This window comes from Balearica regulorum, chromosome 26, assembly GCF_011004875.1.
Source record: "Balearica regulorum gibbericeps isolate bBalReg1 chromosome 26, bBalReg1.pri, whole genome shotgun sequence".
Classification (NCBI taxonomy): Eukaryota; Metazoa; Chordata; class Aves; order Gruiformes; family Gruidae; genus Balearica; species Balearica regulorum.
In genome coordinates, this window is record NC_046209.1 from 4,152,517 (window position 1) to 4,172,517 (window position 20,001).

Below are 20,001 nucleotides of genomic sequence, written 5' to 3' on the forward strand. Positions count from 1 at the left end.
GCTGGTCTCGCTGCTCTCGCTGCTCGCAGGCGCTGCATGGCGGGAAGATGTCAGTGGAAGGGCCGGGGGCTGGAGGGGTACGCTGCAAGTATTTCCTCCCACCAGAGAAAGCTGGAAGCAGAAGTCTGTGTTTGTATTTATTTCTCTCTCAAAAAAGGGAAAAGGACACCTGAGCTCATAATTTGCAAAAGTTGGATGAGAAACCTGGAAGCCGCTGGGCCCTGCATCTTTAAAAGCAGTTAAATTCCTCTTCTCTGCACTAGGAGGCACCTTGAACCTTCCTCTTGGCCCCGAGCAGAGCCCATCTGCTTCCTATTACCTTCCCATAAAGCTGTCTCCCTGGCCAAAAAGCCGGGCTTTCAGGGAATTCTGTCTGCAGCCCCGATGTTGAAATTAGTAACAGTTGTCATCTGTTTTTCTTTTTTTCCTCTTCTCTTTGCTTTATTCCAGCTTGAATTTTAACCCCCCCTCCCCAACCTCTCCCCCTGCTTCTCGCGTGTTTTTGGTGTGGGAAGAGGCGACCTCGAAGCTGCCGGCAGCATCGGCCCCCACTCCCCTCGTCCCCGCCGCCGCCTCCTCGCGCAGGCGGCCCGGCCCACGGGTTCACGCGGCGAAAGCCACCTTGGCGCAGGGAGCGGGGAGCGTCAGCCACTCGCGGGGCGTCTGCCAAGGACAACGAATTCCTCGGGAAGGAGCAAATCAGAACCGGCCCAAGCGAGGGAGGCACGAGACTGGAGAGGTCACCTCGTGCCCCGGGTCTCCCTGCGGCCCCTCCATCCTGTCCCGCGAGACCCTGGCATCCCGCTGCCCCCCGCACAGGCCTGGGCTCTTCGGGCTTGTCGGTGCCTGCCGGTCTCTGCCGCTCAGAAAGCAAAATCTGAAAACTGAGGTTATGGAAAACTTTATACACGCTCCTCCAGCTCTCTCCTCCTTGTTACGGATCCTTCCTTGCAGGAGACGGGCTCCTCGGGGTCTCGGAAGTGAAGCGCCGCTGGGAAGGGGCCATGTTTTCCTTGCTGTGTGTGGGGAGGAATCAAAGCCGGGCCCTTCCCCCAGCCCAGTTTACGGGAATTTTGCAGCTGTAATTCCTGACATGTGCTGCTCCAAACGTGCCTCCTTCCCTGCCGAGGTCGGGGCTGTGGGGTCTGGGCGCCTGCAGCTCCCTCCCAGCCCCTGCTCTGGGGGAGGCCGAGGAGCCGGGACTGAGGGGAAGGGCAGAGGGGAGACGAGGGCACTGGCCGCGACTGCCGCAGCTCAGGGTCACGGGGAGGCGGAGGAAGTAATGACAACCTTGAGGAAGCGGGTTCAACAGCTGGAAAACAAGAAAAATTAGTAGTGCGAAGCTCAGGAGAAAATATACTTCAGCTGAGCGGCTTTCTCTCCGCAGACCTTGGAGCCGTGACAGGATTTAAAAGCTGGAATCCTGAGCTTTAATAGATGCTGAAAAATGCTGACTTAGGAGAGGGCCACAGCACGCCCGGCTTTCGTTTCGCCGTCTCCCTTTTCCCATTCACTTCCCGCAGGGAGCAGGCACAGAGCAGCTCACAGCTGCAGCAGCGCTTGGCCGTGCGTTGCCGCAGCCCCAGCTCTGCCCTCTCTGCACCGCAGCCAGGGGAGGTGACGCTACGAAGGACGCTGTCACCAGGTGGGCATGACCTCATGGACCCGCAGCGCTGAGCTCAGCATCCTTGTGTCGTGGTGGGAGAGGGCAGGAGTAGTCCCGCCAACCCTCTCGCCTCCACTGCCTGCTTCCCTTTACCTGTTGCTGGTGAGCGGAGCAGTCCAAGATGAGATTTAGACAGTTTTTCCCCAGTCAGGCAGTTTATTCTCACGCTGATGACGTGCGTAGTCTTTGAGGCCGCTGGCGTGGGTGTTGTGTCCAGGCTTTGCAGAAACCAACCTGGCAAGTGGCACCAGACGTGACTGGGAAGACCATCCCAAGGCCTTGCTGATGGTCTTTGGCCCTTTTTAACTGTAAATAAAACATAAAAAATATATGTAAATAAACAGTTAAAAATCTTAACATTTAAAATACGAAACTCCAAATTGTGATTTAAAGATGCACGATTAATCCTCCCAGCGGCTAAGGAAAAATCATTAACATATTTAGATTAATTATTAGGGCAGGAATCTCTGTAGTCTCTGGTGACGAGTGTTATTCCAAGCCCCTGCAGCACAAATGATATGAACTGCATAGTAAAGATGGGAAAACAGAAGTAGAAATAAATTGCAGACTCCCCTGGGGACGTGACGTGAAGGGGAGCACGGACTCTCCTGCCCTGCGCTCTTGCCAGTAGTTAGTCTTTGCTATTTAAAACACGCAAGAGCAGAGCGAGACAAGGGTTAAAGACGTTATTCCAAGTGCTTCCTTACTGGGATGAGGACCACACACATGCCATGGCTATTGACACCTTTGCAAAAAGCACCATCATCTTCCCAGCAGCTCAGGAGCATCCGTCCTGCCTTTCCCTGCTCCAGCACCGTCTGGTGCTGTGCGAGTCATTGCTGTATCACCGGTCTGAAGTCAGACTTCAGTATGTATTTATCTGTCACCTTTGCAGGAGCATTTGCGTTTTGCTGTGGGGCTGCTCTCAAGCAGAGCATCGCTGTTCAGATATTTGGGATTCTCCAGGCGGTAGTTAGGTATTCGTTGCATACGTCATCTAATCGCTGGATAGAAACAAAACCCACAGACTTTATGCAACTCTCCAGCGCTATGTGAGTTTTGTATAATTGCCTCAGACTGAGTGGAAATTATCTGCAAGCCAAAAATCTTTCACTGAAGCAATTAGCGAATCATTTTAAATAACAAATACAATTGGAATCTCACAATCCATTTGTGGATAGAGCTGAGGGTAAGGGTAAGTTCACTGAATGTGTCCTTTGTTTTCAATCACTTTTTTAAGTTTAGCCAATACACTCTGAGAGCAAGTGCGCTTCTCTCAGTGCAGTGACGGTCATTAAAGTGCATTTTAAAGCCAGGGGAAGTGGAGTCGAAAGGATTTCTAGGTTGCTGCTCACTACCACCCCACCAATGCTTTTATTTTGTGCTGTCCTTTAAGAGATCAGGTAACTGAGATCAGGTCACTGTTCAGTTTGCGCTTCCTCGTGGGCATTGCCGCAGGACAAAGGGTTCCCGTTCATTCTTTCCTCTGGTATAAGATATATATATACACACCAGACCTTTAGTGCTGCTGTCAGAGTGGTGCAGGGGCTGCGCTGGGAGCAGAGTTCACTCCCGGGAGAGCAGCTGGGGGTGCAGCGTCCCTGTAGCAGGATAACGCGGCTTTCTGATGCTGTGAGCTGAAGCGGTTGATTATGTTTGTGTTCACTTCCTGTCCTTTTCTCCCCTTTTTCCTTCTTTCTTTCCATCTCACTCTTCCCTTCTCTAAGATCAGGCTTACCTCATTCACCCTGCACACCGTTTTCTCCCTTGTGTCCTCCTCCATCCTTTGTTTCCCCTCTGCCGTTCACTCATCCCCGCTCTCTCCTCTGCAGGGGCGATGCCGCCGAGAGCCTGCGGTTCGAATTAGCCCATGCTGACCCCGCTGCGCTGGCCCGGGCACAGCACGCTGCAAAGACACCGTCAGCCTTGCTGCTTTGGGGAGAGCACGGAGCGGCTGAGGATGCCTGCGGAGGGACCGAGGACTCCTGTCTCTACATAAGGGGTGGCCGAGGGAGAGACATGTTGGGACAGTGCCCTTTCAGCTGGCACAATACTCCCTGCACTGAGACAAGCATCGCTAACCATGGCAATAGCTTGGAGGCTTCTCACATGGACTGTCATCTTCACTGCGGCTGTGTGCAACTTTCCTGGTTACACGTTCCAGTCACAAGGTAGGGATTGACGTGGGGATGGGAGTTTGATCCACCCACCTCCGCTGGCAGAAACCCTAATGCTGGCCCCGGGGGAGGTATTAGGGAAATGTTGTGCTAGGGAGTAGGTGGAGACACCCCAAACTCTGCTCTGCTTGCTGTACAGAGCTCCTCCTGCTGAATTTGCAGGTGTTTTCTGTTGACCTCTGAGGAAAGGATGTGTTTTGCTCTCAGATGTTACGCTCCTTGACTTTTTGCAGGATTCAGAGCGGTAGGGTCTGTGTAAAATGAGAGCCACGTACAGGCTTAGAAAGCAAAGGGGATATGGTAGCAATAGAGGAAGAAGGTCCCCTTCCACTCGGGTGGAGTGGCGCATCCTCGGATGAATAGAGGCTTTGTTAGGAGGAGGGTGGTGTGTGTGTGCAGCCAGCCGGTGTGCTTGTGAGCAGTCCTGTGCGTGTGCGGGGAGAGGTCTCTGCTGGAGCATAGAAATACAGCCGAGCCTGGACAGATGTGCGCTGCTGGAAGAGCAGTTTTAGTTTCTGCACACGTGTTTCTGTGCTACCATTAGTAAACGGTCAAACCTGCTCAGGCGTGAGCACTTTGTACCTGTTTTGTACGTCTGTGTGCTTCTAATGGGCTTGTGTTTAAATACAGAGCCGCACATGCAAGTGACTGCAAGGAAAGCAGAATGTGAGTCTCTTGTACATAGGTTTGTGCCTCTGTACATGATTTTATTCCAGTCCAATGGACTGGAAAGTGAGGTGGACTGCCTTGTACCCAGCCTAGAGTACAAATACAGCATGGGCAGGTAACACAGGGTAGTTAAATTGCTTAATACTAATTTGCTTTTGGGACCATTTCTTAAGAGGCAACATAAACGCTCCCATCAGGCACTAGAGGTAAGAAGAAAGGGTTAGAAAGGGCTCCAAAATTAGACATCTGTGCAAGGTGTTAAAACCTCAGCTACGTACTTACACAGCCATAATCCTGAAATATCACATGTGCCCCGATTAATTGCAATAGGACCAAAGCTGGCGATGTACCCGGACTGTCGAGTAGTGCAATGCCATCAAGCTGTAGTTACGATGGCTGTGAGTTGTCTTGCGAAGCAGAACTGAGAAGAGGAACAAAGGCAACCGAAAGCCACACGCCGTCCTGGGTCTGAATGCCGTCTCGTTGCTAAACGTGGGGCACTGCTGTACTGCAGCTTGCGCTGGGTGAAAGGAGAGGCAGTCAGACGCAGAGCAGCGTGCTGTGCAGGCGCTGTGCAATGTGCAAGGTTACACAGGCAGATTTTCTTGAATCTGAAACAAACACGGTTTCTGGTCCTTTTCGCCAAAGCCTCTGGCAATGCCTGGGGTGACTGTTCTGGGCCTCCCGCGTCCGTCAGTTCACACCTCTCTCCATCTGCAGCACCGCGTTCACAGCGCAGAGACGCTCTGACGAGGACTTCGCTGCCAGATCGCCTCCATCCTGACTCACAGCAGCTCAGATCCTCCCTCGCTCATGAGTCCCTGCACCGTTTGCTAATACACCTCGCTCTAAACCCGAGGGCTCACCAAAATTACGGTTAATGCATTTGTGCTCTCCCGGATACTGGCTTCCCCTGAGCAGGACTGGGGGATGAGTCTCAGGCCGTGATGTTGCTGGGAGCATGGTGCCGTGGGAGCACCAAGCCAGGGATTGCAGCCTGTCCCCTGTCCGTTCCCAAGGGTCAGGCTGCCCCATGGGCCCCTCTTGCTGTCAGAGCACTTTTTTAGGCTCCCTGCATCCGGAACGGTTGGCGTCAGGCTATTGATGTTACTCAACACTTCACCACGCTGCTGAGATAATAAGTACATAATCCTCACAACACCCTTTCAAGAGGGTGAAACGCTGTTATCTCCTCTTAGCAGTTGGAGGCACGGAGAATAAAGGCCAGTGTTTTCAACAAGCCACTGATTTTGACCAAGGGACTTGCTCCAGTTAGCAGTGGAGCAGGATCCACGTGCCCTATGTGCGCAGCTCCAGATCGGTGTATTTATTTTATGCAGGAAAAAGATTAAGGTATCATAGTCATAAGCTGTAATTATCTTTGTGGGAAATAGCAGCCCAGCGTTGAAGGGCTCTTCAAGCCAGCAGAGATGTAACGAGATTCAGATGTAACGTGTACACTCGGGCTGCAGTTTTTAACAGCGCAGGGAGCAGCAGCTGAAACAATTGACTGAGGATTCAGCACATGCCCACTATTGCTGACTGGTTTTTAATCAAAAGGAAATTTTCTGCTAGTGCGTTAGTTTAACCATAGTTTAAATAGATTAGATGTTCTCCATTTTATAGAACGTTAGATGAGGCTAATCTCACTGCTTCCAGCTCACATGTAAACCGATGGACCCTCGGAGGATGTAGTAGGACTGACACAATGACAGGGCAGCCTGAAGCTGTGGGATCCCGTAGTGTTTTCCACAGCCATCCCTTAGGAATCGTGTCTGGGCTGCAGCTGGGGTTCCTCTTTGCTCTGGTGACAAGACCAGACCAAACATCTGCTTCCTTTTCATCCTTTAAGCAGCTCTCTAATGAGAGAGGCAATGGGGACCATACAAGGAGGGAACAAAATCCTCCGTCCTCCATTTTCACCTTCCCTCTCTTCTTCTTTTTGTTCAGCTTAGCCCTCTACCTCCCCTGTGCCCTTTCCCTTCCTCTGCTGCCCCTGCCCCTGCCCCTGCAAACGTTGTTCCCTTTCCACCAAAAATGGGGCAGCGAGGAACCTCTCCCCACACCCCATCCTTCCTGGTTCCCAGCTTTCTCCCTTGCCCTCTCCTGGGAGGTCTGTGGTCTTCCAAGGGTGCCCAGTGTCCCGTAGAGCCATGGACAGGTTTTCCTGGAGAAAGGCTTTTTATAGCACCTCTTCTGAAGCAGTTTGACAGCTCTCTGGAAACACCAGGCTGCTTATCACTGGTGCAAACCCTTCTGATACAGTGGGTATGGTACCGCACACTTCAGGCCAAGATCTATTAATACAGCGTGAAGTGGCTGAGGGGGCCAAGGGAACGTGATGGCTTTTGAGGAAGGAAGGAAGGAAGGAAGGGCCAACAGTGCTGTTCTTGATGCTGAGAGCTCCTAGTATAGTCTGTAGTATGGGGAGCATGGCCAAGGCAGGGATGAGCAAATAAGGGAACATCTGTGATGTTGGGTGGAATACACAGGGTTAGGGAGATCTTAATCTCTTAGAGCCCAATCTAATCTTTCACATTTTTAGAGGAGAGGAAGGAGCCAGCTGTAACACTGGACCTCTTCCTTACGCTGAAAGTCTCTCTTCGTTATTTTTTCCCATTTTTGTGGCATCCCCACTCTAAAGCATCACCTCCTAAAACATTCATGTGATGCAGAGCACTGCTCTTAGATCTTTCTTCCTGTGCCTCAGTTTCCAGAGTGACATCTCTGAGGATGCACGGTGACTGGCCCTACGGCAAAAGCAGATTTTCACACACACTCTCACCCCCAGGCTCTGGACACATTTTTTTTCCTCCTGGACATACATTGCAGGTCAGGATCAGAGACCACAGCACAGGGTCCCAGGCCCTTTCTAGCCACTGCGTGCGCAAACCTCCTTCCGAGTCACTATTTTGCAAGACCACGTGGGCTGCAGAGAAGGAAAAACAAGACACTTCCGACAGCAATTTTTTCTAAGCCTGAGGTCATTGCTTAAGTGCAAATAGTCACTCTTGTTTGCCTGGCTGCATCACACGCAAGGCGGTGTGGTGCAGGGGAAGCTGGAGCACAGGAAGTTAGAAAACTAATAATTATTTCTGGCTTGTCGAGGCAAGGGAGAGATGCCAGAAGTGCTTATGGTTTGGAAGGATGGGAGCTAACCCCTAAACCCAGCTGGTGGGAAGGACTGTCCCATTACTGGTGGCCAAGGAAACCACTCTGTCAGGCTCCCACACTGGAAAACACACTAGAGGAAAAGGAAACTTTCCAGTGCTGCCATGTGGTAAGAGTGTAATTTGGAGTCCAAATTTATGATGGCTGGGAAGGCTTTGAAGATGGGTGCTGTGGAGCCAGGCGAAATGCAGCCACTGTGGAGCAGCCTGGCCTCTCCTGTTTGCTCAGGAAACAACTACAAATAGGATGCAGAAAGCATGCTAAGAATATTCCAGAGTGAAAAGAGGGCAAATCCTCTCCCACTCCATGAGCAAACCTCCAGCCACGAGGGGTTCGGAAGAACACGCTGTGATGGGGGGGGCTATCTTGTCCAGTGCGTGATTTTTTACATCTTCTGCTGAAGCCTCTGGTACTGACGGCTGTCAGACACAGCTAGACCTCCAGTCAGATCCAGTCTGGCAGTCCCTGGGACATTTTGCTTGGAAAATGAGAAATTCTGTTGAGTTTGCAGAGTGCCAATTTCTTTGACAGCCAAAAGTGTTGCTTTACCGTGTGAGTGCAGGCAGACGTTTTAGACAGTGACCTTGTCAGACCACATTTCCTCAGTGGTACAAGACAGGCTCAAAAATTCAAGTGCCCCAAGAGAAGGTGCTTAGCCAAGCTGAGGCAGTAAAAAGCACCAGGCTGGTGAGCTGGGAAAGCAGGATCATGTCATAGATAGAAACCTCCCTGGGGAATTGGGATGTCTGGCTTTTTTTTTTTTTTTCTTGCTGCCTTTTTAGCACAGCTGGGGAATTCTGGTTACCCTCTTTCTTATTCTGATTGCAAGATTGGCATTGCAAGGACATCATTGTCTTTGTGCCTCTTAGGAGGATGCCCAGTAGCTAATGCAGTAATGCAGCTGTGATCAGGGAGGCTGGTACAGTGCTGCTGCTTTGCAAGTTATCAAAGCAGAATTAGCAGCTCCACGTAGCAGCTGTAGATGTTCTGAAGAACCCCCTCAGTTCCTTAGCAAAACTGTCATCTCCTGAGACATTGTCACCTCAAGGTTTGTTCTGGCTGGTTTTGAAGAGACGTTATTTGTTAGCTTTGTTACTGAAAGGATCCAGGTTAAAATAACCCTCCAAACCATAGAGTGTGACTCTGCACAACCTGGAGTCCCTCTGTGCAGTGGAGATGGAGATATGGGGAATAGTCCGGGTATATAGTCAGAATCTGGGTGTCCTGAATAGCTCCTTGGACCAGTCTGTTCCTCTCCATCACCTGCAGAGGAAGAAGATTGCGCTCCATAGGCTCAAGGTCCATTGATACCCCAGGGCTCCATAGGCTGAGGGTCTTTGGGAATGTCCTCTGGATCCTGCAGCTTGGACAAGAGCAGTCCCTGCGTCAGGACCCTGTCCCTCTGCCTTGTGCTGGCTGCCGCTCAGTTGTGCTCAGGCGCAGCTGGGACCATGCTGAGGTCGCTGGGTGTTTTGCTCTGACTCTCTTTGCAGAATGTCATTCCTCCTGTGTTTGCTTTCCCTCCTCAGAGGAGTTCCTCTCCAGCCTCGATCACTATGAAATTGCATTCCCAATCCAAGTGGACCAAAACGGGGATTTCCTCACCTTTGACGTGAGAAGCCAGCTGAAGCAACGCCCTCGGCGCAGTCTGGGCTCCTTGCCCTACGAGCCATCTGAGCAGCAGGTTTTCTACAAAGTCTCTGCCCACCGAACCCAGTTCCTCCTCAACCTGACACTGCACTCCAACCTGCTGGCTGAGCACTTCACTGTCGAATACTGGAAGCGAGATGGTATGGACTGGCAACACGATTTCCATGAAGATTGCCACTATGCGGGCCACTTGCAGGATCGGTACCTGAACTCAAAAGTCGCCATCAGCAACTGCAATGGACTGGTGAGTCTCTGTTTTGCCCAGCCAAGGTCAATCTTAACAACTAGAGCTGCCCGTAAAGTAGAGCTGATTGCAGCCTCTTCGATCTTTGCTGTAGAAGCACAAGCTGGTTTGAGTTCCAGCAGGTGGGTCCATGGTGGTGGGAAAGGCATGGGGTTGGCGTCAAGCAAGAATATTGCACCCTGGCACTGAAAGTCAGCTGAGGGCGAAGGTGGCCGCATCTCTTTACATCTGTAAGGGTTCCTGGTCCGTGTTTGGCTTGTAGTCCAGTTTCTACAAAAGTCAGTGAGCATTTTTCCATTGATTTTAATTGGAATGGAATAATCCAGGCCCTAGACCATTATTCTGGCTCTCACAGAACTCTCCCCTCCACTTCCAACAGCAACAGCAAAAGGTATGTTTTGCATGTGCTAGTGAGAAAGAAATGCAGGAGGGCAGGAATTTCACAGCACAACTGGGAATGTCAAAAATGCATTCGGATCCTTACAATTGCATATACATTCCTGGGGCTCCCAGTCATTTCTGTCCAAATTTCGGGAGCTCAAAATGTGACTTTTAGGGGAAGTCAGTGAAATAATCAGTGTTTTTCGATATGAAAGAGAGAATGCCAAAAGGGGACAAGATGGCATTCCTCAAAACCAGCAAGGCTGCTGCAAGGAGGGTGGGAATGATTGATTTTGCATGTCCTCACAGCTAGGATTAGACATCATGGTCTTAAATATCGGCAAGAAAGCTTCATGGCAGACATAAGTGATAGGGATAGCTGAGCTCTGGACTAGATGGCTTGGAGAGTGCGTGGCCTCTGCATCGTTGGAGATCTTTAAGAACAGGCCAGACAAATGCCTCTCAAAAACACTCCAGGTATGATTCATTAGCTCTTCCAGCATTGGGAATAGACTAAGGACTTCCATCCTTATTTTTCTGTGAGTTTCTGATGTTTCTGGCTCACAGAGCACATTTCATGACCTGCCAGATGGAGGGATGGAGCAAACATACCCTGTTAGTGAATCCCAAGGATGATGGCTCCCTTGGAGGGGTAACATTTAGAAGACGACTCTGTAGGCCAGATTCATATTTATGATACGGCCCCACCTCTTAGCAGTATTCTGGCAGTGTGGAAGAGCTTCCAAATGGGAATGAATTCATGTTTGATTTATTGCTAAATTACACTGCCAGAACAGTGCTGTGGGTTATTAACAGAAATGAGAATCTGACTCGTTATATCATAGAGTCTAATGTTTCTATCTCACAGCCAAAAATCAGAGCTGCATAAACTTTCGGTTCCCTAGTTAGCCCTTTGTTTAGATATGGGAACTCTGCTGAAGTCCTGGATGGTTTAGTGGTGTTCACAAAAGCACTGAAGGGTGAACTGGATGCTGCTGGCTCAGAAGGGATTCAGCGTTAGCCACTTAGAGGGCAGCAAGTCCAGGGCAAGCAATGGCCCAGCAGCCCTCGCACCAGGATAATTTAGTCCACAAGCTGTGTGTAGCTCTGGAGAGATACCAGGGACTGTCTGGAGGAAAATGCAGCCAAGCACAAAGGGCTGGAGGATCATCCAACAACCTTTCCTTTTCCTGAATTCTGTCCTTCTGCCCTGGAGAGCTAGGACATCAGCAAGGAGGGGAGAGGAGGTCTCCTGGGTTAGTGAGCATGATAGGGTCAGGAATTTGGATGAGGAGACTGGTGGGTTTTAGCTGACAGAGTGGAGGCTGTACTTGCCACCGGAGAACATCTGTTGCAGAGCTCTGGCTGATCAGTGACAGCCAATGCACTCGTGCCATCCCTCAGCCGTGGACACTTCCAGGCAGGCATTGGTCTGCTTTGGGGGGGACAGAAAAGGGTCTCCCATTGCTGAGGTCTCAAGGTTCAGGTTTAAGCTGGCACGCGCCAAGGGGGGACTGCACACGATGACCCACGTTTGCACAGACCTGACTCACTGATGATGCAAAGGGGGTTGTGTGTTGTGATGTTGAATGGGCACAAGCAGGGACTGGTTGCTAATTATGGGGTGAGCTGTGCATGAGGAGGAGGGAAAGGCACAACTGCATCCACAGAAGTATCCAACACAAAGCTGTGAAAACAGGTAACAAGCCCCAAGCCATTCTCCTGTCCTCAAACTCCCACATCCCTGAGCAATTTCTGTGTCTGCGAGGTGTACTGCTGTAAACCGCTTTGTTATCAAACACCCATGACATAGCTCACACCTTACAGCACCCCAGCTTTGGACTGCCAATATCAGGCCATGCTCCCATAGACTTGTCTTCCCTGCCATGCATGCTGTCACCCCGGCCGGAGAGCAGGCAGGCAGCGTGGCTCACCCCACCACCTCCCGTGGAGGGCACGCTGTGCTGCGCTTCAGGCTGAGCCGGGGGGAAGTCACAGAGGTTTAAGTTGTCAGAAGCACAGAGCAGAATGGTCCATTTTCCAAAACACGCAGAGCTGTGAGCTGCCAGCAGGGCCAAGCACAAAGCAGCTGGAGCCCGCGGGGAGAAGCCCGGGCAGCTTTGCCTCAGCCTGGCCAGGAGCTGAAATCCCTGTTTTAAGCAAAGCCACGTTTCATCCCACTGGCTGCATGAGATCCCAAGGACCCGTGTGCTAACATAAAAAACAATCACAGCGAGGAGGAAACAACTTTAGGAGAGAAATGCCACTCTCTTACTTCTTGTGTCAGAGCTCATCAAAGGACAGTCTAAAGGCCAGATTTTCAGCCCTGTGTGTCTGTGCTGAAATCGTTCTTTCATCTGAAAAGCCCTCCGGAAGTCAGCGTGAACGTTAAGTGCTTGGAGCAAGGCAGATGGCCCCGCTGCTGAGGCTAACGTCGAGCTGCTCGTGTGTATGTACGAGGAGGTGGAAGAGCTGAATTGCAGTATGTGGCTGTGCTTTTCTGAAGTGTGATTATAAGCTAATAGCATAAACCATCCTTGCTCTGCAGATGACCTGGGTGAATCATAGACAGGATATCCAGTTTAGCTCCCCCACAAACCACAGGGATCTCTCTAAGGGCTTCTCGCCACCCCCTTTCAACAGGCTTGTGTCACGTCCAGTGCCCAGACCTCAGAGCTCGGTCTCTGGGGTCAGCAATGGAGCAGTTTTCAGACTCCTGTGATAGCCGAGCTTCGTTGCCGAAGGATGCCAGGCAGGCAGTGGAGCCTCCTGCCTCTTGCGCTCTGCGGAGGCTCCAGGTTTAAGTAGGAACAATCCTTTTCTAGTAGTACATGGATTTTGGGCAGGACATGCTCTGCCCTCCGCTGCTCTGCCCCAAGCCGGTGGTGACCTCCTTCTCCCCGTCCCACAAAGCCAGCAGCCAGCTGGCTTCGCAGGCCGACACTCGGCTTTCCGCCGAAGCCCTCGCCAGGCTAACCTTACAGTACCTCACTTGTGTTTGAAAAGGTGGAGTCAAGCCAAAAGCAACAGAGCCTGGTGCAGGAGGAAATCCCCCGGCACTCTGGAGATGGGGACTTCGCTGTGCACACACTGCCCCGATTCAGCTTTCCTGGCGGGGAGGGAGAGGGGGAGAAACCTATTTCGGAGGCAGCATCCACCCCAGAGAGGCTCTCCCCTACGAATGCCCAGCAATAACGCTGTTACGCTGGTGGTGCCTTCCATGCTCTGTGTGAGGACCTGAAGATGTTTTACAGAGACCTGATTCCCTGCTCCCCGTCCCGGCAGATCAGGGCTCCTCTCCCCATTGCATAGAGGGGAGCTGGTACAGTGCTGTGACATCCGAAGGACAACCCCGGTGCAGAGCTGATGGCAGGACCAGGGGTGTCTCTGCACCCAGAGCTATGCTTGCGCACAGGAAGTGGGAGGACAGCCAGGTAACGCAGGTCTTAAAATTTTGTGATGCTTCTTGTCCTGTTTGAGCAATGTCTGGCATGTTTCTGTGCCTCGGTAGCTTGCTGGTAAAGTTCAGCTGATAGCACACCCATGTTAGGTGAGATTCAATGCCAGGAGAGAGATGTTAAAGCAACAGAGCTTCTGCTCGTCTCGTGTTGGGCTGCCAGAAGCTTTGTAGGTTGCTCAGACCTTTTAGGTAGAGGGAAGGCTTTCTGTGAGGTAGGACTGGTTGCAGAGGAGAGATCTTGCAAGCACCTGGTGAGTTTGGCTGCTCATCCTGCTGGGTCTGCTGCTGCTGGGCATCGCTGTCACACGAGTGGGTCCACTTGCAGACAGCGAAGTCTAGGCTCACAGCTGAGATTCTTTCAGTCAAAGAATAAAATAAAAGTGAACAACAAAATGACCTGACTAGCTAAATAAACAAGTAAGGGAGCAGAAACAAGATCATCTGGCTGAGGTGTAAAAGGGGCAGCAATGCCTGCCGGGCACAACGCAGGTTTCAGGCTGCAGACAAAGGTCGTGGCTCCTGCTGGCTGCCTGACTGCCAATCGGACCGCAGAGTTTAAAGATTCAGTGTGTTTCTCAAAAGCCTCTGAACATCTACACTTCTCTGCAGCTCTGTACCTGGGTTTCCCAGTTGGTGGTAAGGGTCCTGAGCTGCTTTCAGAGGATCTTAGGTGAGGCTGAAAAGCACAGGAGGCAGATCTCGCTGCTGAGTTGTGCTGCTGTTTGAAGGTATGGTATTTAGGATCCCACAGACAGCTCTCAGTTAGACTGAGTGGGTGGAATAGGAAACAACTTATTCATAATTTTGCAAGGAAAGACTGATTTCCAGAGGACTTTAGTGAACACAGATGTCCCAAGGCATCCATGACCATCTGGCTTGGTTTTTTCTGGCCTGTAGGTTCACACAGTTCAGTGTTTGCGTGTAAATGAAGGATTCCTTCACATTCTCAAAAGTATTTGTCAGCCCCCAGAAATTCAGTGGTTAATCATCAGAAAGCTCATTACGAGAAGCCACCGGTATGTCACCCAGTTCTCTCCCTACCTCTTTTATTGTCTCTTTCCTTCTGCAGCATGGGGTGATCGTCGCAGATGAGGAGGAATATTTCATTGAACCGCTGAGCCCAGGAGCCAATGTCAGCACAGGGAGTGAGGGCAAGGGCAGCCCCCACGTCGTGTACAAGCGATCGTCTCTCCAGTACCCACACATGGATGCAGCCTGCGGCGTGCTAGGTATCTGTACCCACCAACACATCCTCAATCCATCCTGGGGCAGGCTGGGAAAGTCCAGGTAGACTGGGCTTTGAAGGTCCACACCGCCCTGTGTGGCAAAGAACCAAATTTATCTCTGGTGTTTAAGAAAGTTTTCTGTAGTTACTTTTACCCATGTTAAGGATTTCTTGTGGCCTGGTCTCTGGACAGCTCTTGTACTCTCTTCTTCTCAGCAGGGCTTTTAAATTGTAAATAGAGCGTGCAATAGAAGAGGAAAAAAAAAAAAACAAAAACAACCTCTTATTGTTCCTAAGAAAATCCTCCCAGATTTGGCCAATTTACAAGGTATTGAGAAATTGTAGCTTATGCATGCACAGCAGAGACTTGTCTTTGGATTTTAGTCACTGAAGATGGTGTCCACGTTGAGATACATCTGCTGCTGTTAGAGACCAAGTGCAAAGATGCCTTGTAGGGTGGGATGTGGGATCTGGTTAGTCACAGTGGGCTCTGGGAGATGTTGATTCAGAATGGCAATTGCACATCTACCTCATTTCTACACTTACAGGCCTTTGACTTCCTAAAGGATTCTCACAAGTCTGCCCTGGCCTGTCCCCACATGCCTGTGCCCTTGCTAGCAGTTGTTCTGTGTCCCAGAGACTCGCTGAAATCCCTGGCTCTGGTCAATGTGCAGTTCCTCCACCTACCCAAAATGCTGCATGCGCACAGGGTGCTGCTCCCTCGGTTTACAGAGCCTTCCCCTGGCTCTGTAGGGATGAGAGGAGATGCCATCCCTGCAGAGGGGCCAGCTCACATTTTATGGATTAGAGTTTGTAGATGCAGAAGCAGAGCTGTTCCCAGATGCTTCTGGCAGGTTTGTGTGTCACTTCAGGATGTTCATCCAGTGCCCTGCTGGTGACACTTGACCAGATGAGGAGTCACTACTGGAAGGGATGGAGCCTTTGGAGATACCGGGGCACTACCTGCCTGCTCTGAGCAGGCTCCGAGTGTCCCCAGACCTGCCAGCATCTCTGCAGACAACCTGTGCTTGTCTGGCCTAGGTCGTCCTGTCCCAGCTCCCAAAGTCATGGTGGCCGAAGCGCCAGCAGGCTGCCCTTCTGCTGACTCTTTGCCACATTCCCCGGCTTCCAGACGAAAGTTAGCCTGTTCCCAGTTGGTTCTTGGAAAGCAAAGACCAGGCACTGGGAGCCACCGGCCAAATACAGTTCAGAACAACCACAGTCCCTCGCTGTGGGGCTGCCTGTGATCTGCCCATCTTCCCCGTCTTGCTGGATGTTTGATGAGCCAGCATCAGAGCAGAGGAGGAGGATTCAGCTGGCTCTCCTGACAGGGTAGGAGAGTGGTTGTAATCCCCCCAGTCAGCTCTCCTGCCCTGTGGTGGTCTCCAGGCCGTGGGTTTGGAGCTCGTGGCTCTGCTGGGGACATCTTTAGGGTCGAGTCAGTAGCACTTGAAGCCTGGAGCAAAGTCCTACGATCCTGCTGCTGCCGCTTTGGAGGCTGCAGCCATTTCTGTGGAGGAAAAGCCAAGTCCTTAATTCAGGTCCTGGCAGGAAAAGGAAAGAGGAAATGATCTGCAATGGCTTTATTTTGAGAGTATGTCTGTGTAGTTTCTAAATCCACACCACTCTTCCCTGTGACAGAGCGGAGGTGATGAAGTGCATGGGGCTGCAGCAGCAGGACGGGTGCGTGCCTCCACCTGCGGTGTGTGGGCAGCAGGCAGGAGGGCAGGCAGGAGGGCAGGCAGGATGCCAGTGGGGCTGGCAGGAGCACGGGGCCAGCCCTGGGCTGCAGCAGGAAGAGCTCAGCAGATCCAGCTGATGGCAGTGGGGCATTTGCTGGGTCTGTGCGTAGTGCGTAAAGAGCCTCACGGTGGCCTTTTCTTCCCTGAAACCGAGCTCACGCTGCCTGCACCTCACCCCTGTGTGCTGCTGAATTGGCGCTGGAGGGCAACAGAAAAATCTCTTTCCCTCCTCAGATGAGAAGCCCTGGAAGGGGAGGCACTGGTGGCTGCGGACGCTGAAGCCCTCCCCTCTGAAGCCGTCGGGCAACCACAGCCAGCGAGGCCAGCTGCCCCTCAAGAGATCTGTCAGCACGGAGCGCTACGTGGAGACCCTGGTGGTGGCCGATAAAATGATGGTGGGGTACCATGGGCGGCGGGACATAGAGCAGTACATCTTGGCCATCATGAATATTGTAAGTGTTATAACCACATCATGAACCTTGGGGGACCCCAGGGGCTCACAGGCCCAGCAGCAGAGAGCAAGTAGGACTAAATCCTGTTCTTCACCCCGAATGTCTGGGTTTGGCAGAGGGTGCCATGTGCTTTTCCTGCAAGAAGACAAGCAGGATGGAGGGAATGCAGTGGGGAAATCGGATCTGTTCCAGGATGGCAGTGGCTTCTTCCCCAGCCCCAGAGCAAGATGTTTGGGTCAAAAATCCTGACATGCTGCCTCTGCTCCTGAGCAGCGATACTCCGGAGCCTGCAGGGACTCTGTTGTATAGTGGAGGCACTGTAGGAGAGGTAAACTCTGGCCCATCTGACCGTGCTAAAGGCCGGATCTGGTCTGGGGAAACAAAGCCCTTTCTTTGAACAGCATCTCTCATCTCAAATTAGCATTGCAAATAGAGCCAGCCAAGCTGAGAAACACATGGGAAAGCATAAGGACAGTGAGCTCTCACGCCTGGGGGGCTGATCAGCATGAGGGGTAGGAAGAAATACCCTTGCTCTTCCATACCATGCTGCTGCATCTCTGGGTTACTGCAGAGGAGCTTCCTCTGCAGCATCACATTTGGGTCATTGCTGGCAGCAGGATACCAGGCGAGATGCATTTACAGCCTGAATTGGCCGTGCTGAATCCTCCTGTGAGGTGAGATAGGCTTGGAAGTTATCCATCAAGCTGCTGAAAGCCCCTCTGTGATGGCTCTTTGTCCTGTCCTCTGCAGGATCTCTTTTCATGGCTTGCTCTGTTTGCATTTCTAAAGCAGATGCCAGATTTTAAAACAATACCATTTCTAACTGTTTCATCTGCTGTAAAACACCCATCGTGTGGCGGCAGATTTCTGAGAGATGCTGTGTCCTTCCCTGCCGATGGGCTGTCAGCAAAGCTGTGGCTGCGTAACGCCAGGACCGTGGGACTTCCCCACCTGAGGTCCAGGCAAGGAGCGGGTTCTGCAGGATGTCAGCTTCACTCCTTGAATCTCCCCAGAAGGACACAGCAAGGTCTGAAGATGGTTTAGGAGGCTCTGCAATCCAAGTGGTGATGTGGAGTCCCATATCCATTTCTGCTTTCTGAGAAAAAATTGTGTTCAGACCCTGCAGCCCACACAGACAAAGCAGCCCTGTTTCCCTCCACTGGGTGCCCAGCACGTACCAACCGATTGCGTCACTCAGCCAGTGAGCTCATTTTTAAGACTCGTCTTTTCTTGTTTCTTGGAGGTCAGGTTGCCAAACTTTTCCAGGACTCGAGTCTGGGCAATATAGTCAATATCCTGGTGACCCGGCTGATTCTCCTCACTGAGGATCAGGTAAGGTGGGCTTTGCCAAGCTGCTTCCGTCATGTGTCTGCACTGCCTTTGTGGGTCTGTGTGTCCCCTGGGAGGTCCCCCCAGTGCAGTCTGCTGGGTGCACCACATCCTCTCAATGGCAGCTGGGGACTAGGTTTAGGCTGAGGAGAGCTCTGGGACTCTGAGGACTGTTTCTAGTGGCTTTAGGGAGCTTTAAGTAGTTTCAGTACTCCTAAAATCTTGCTTCCCTATAGCCTCCGTGAAAAAGTGGGGTCATCTGGACTGGTGTCAGTGCTCTGCTGGTATGGGAATAGGCAGTAACTTCATATCAGAGCTTTTTTGGGAACACGTCATATTGCTTCCATTCCAGCCCACACTGGAGATTAACCACCACGCCGGGAAATCCCTGGACAGCTTCTGCAAGTGGCAGAAGTCCATTGTGAACAGGAATGGCAATGGGAATGCTATCCCCGAGAATGGCATAGCCAACCACGACACCGCAGTGCTGATCACCAGGTAAGGCTGATCCCGGCCCTGGCAACACTGTCCTCATGGGGGGTTGTCCTCGGTGCAGCTGTCCTCTGTCTCTATCCAAGTGGTTCATCCGAGGCTTCCTTCCCATACGTTCCCCCACGAGCTGCCTGGCAGCGGCTGTCCCTCAGGCTGGCAACTTGCCAGTTGGACTTGATGATCTTAAAGGTCTTTTCCAACCTAAACGATTCTATGATCCCCTTGCAGCGATGCAGATTATTGCAGTTCAGATAGTTATCGTCCTCCAGTGTCTTCCCTAAGGCTTTGTTGTGCTGTCAAGGAGCTTAGTTTGCAGCCACGGGTATTTGTGCACCAAAAGTCAATGGCACGGTGTGTACGGCGGTGTTGGATGTATGTGGGAACCCACCTTGGAGTCATGGAGCGTCGGGCATCCTACTGACAGCCCCATCTGCCCCCACTGTGAAAGATGGAGAAGATACAAGTGGGACCTGAGTGTCATGACAGTGACAGCGTGCCTCCAGCCAGTACGGGATCTGGCTCACTGCATTTTAGGTGCCTACACGTAGGGCTGACCTCTCTCCTTGGTAGCTGAGGGACACCCTTGAAGAAGTGACTTCATCCCAACTCCCTTAGGACAAGGGCAGTCCTGCCCCAGCTGGGTCTCTCTGCTCCTGTAACAACGGTCAACAGCTTAACCTGGATGCTGAATTAGACCTCCAGAGCTGGGTGAAGGGGTCTGAACCTTCACACACAGGACAAGTAACCCCCATCAGAATAGATGGAACAGCAGAGGGTACGGGAGGGATGGCTGGAAGGACAGACGGATAGTCGGAAGGAGAGCAGATGCAGACAGGACGACAGGGACAGTGGAAGGAACAGAGGGGCGGCTGGAAGGACAGAGGATGTTGGAGGGAGAGTTGAAAGGGCAGAGGGGATGGAGGGTGCTAAGAGGCAGCTCAGCTGCCAGCTGTGCCAACCCTGCTTGGGCAGAGGGGCAGCATCCTGGGGAGAAGCCAAAGGCAAACCCAAGATTTGTCTGCACCTTTTTTTTCTCCCTCTTGCGGAGCAGAAGAAAGTCCTAAAATGAAAGTCCTGAAATGAAAGGGGAGTCTCCAAGTGGGAGCCGGTTTCGTTGGCACCATGTGCCACTCTCCTGCTCCAGTTCCCAGCAGTGGCAGGAGCCGCACGCAGCCTGGCACATCCCTCCTGGGACACTCGGGAGATGAGACCCTGCAAGCACCAGGGGAGGAGAGAGTGAAAAGCCCCTCGGCCCCAGCTTCACCCTCCCGAGGCTGCAGCATCTACTTTTCCTCCTTTCCCACCACACGTGCCGCTGGCTGCGAGTTCTTCAGCCTCCCACC

General features: G+C 51.9%; 1 protein-coding gene and 1 long non-coding RNA gene across 2 annotated transcripts in view; one reads left to right on the plus strand and one right to left on the minus strand.

The window, feature by feature from the left end:
• The window catches only part of ADAMTS10 (ADAM metallopeptidase with thrombospondin type 1 motif 10), a 59,421-nt gene that overhangs the window by 9,478 nt on the left and 29,942 nt on the right, over positions 1-20,001 (plus strand). Inside the window, exons 2-7 of the mRNA XM_075736336.1 lie at positions 3,499-3,837; positions 9,213-9,577; positions 14,488-14,647; positions 16,620-16,837; positions 18,086-18,169; positions 18,519-18,664. Of these exons, the coding sequence (XP_075592451.1) occupies positions 3,750-3,837; positions 9,213-9,577; positions 14,488-14,647; positions 16,620-16,837; positions 18,086-18,169; positions 18,519-18,664 (1,061 nt within the window). The 5' untranslated portion in view covers positions 3,499-3,749. The remainder of the gene's footprint in view (positions 1-3,498; positions 3,838-9,212; positions 9,578-14,487; positions 14,648-16,619; positions 16,838-18,085; positions 18,170-18,518; positions 18,665-20,001) is intronic.
• Positions 170-2,577, minus strand: LOC142605270 (uncharacterized). Its single transcript, XR_012838986.1, has 3 exons — positions 2,374-2,577; positions 1,760-1,972; positions 170-1,312 (listed from the first exon to the last, which is right to left on the minus strand). It is a non-coding gene; the product is annotated as an uncharacterized LOC142605270 (long non-coding RNA).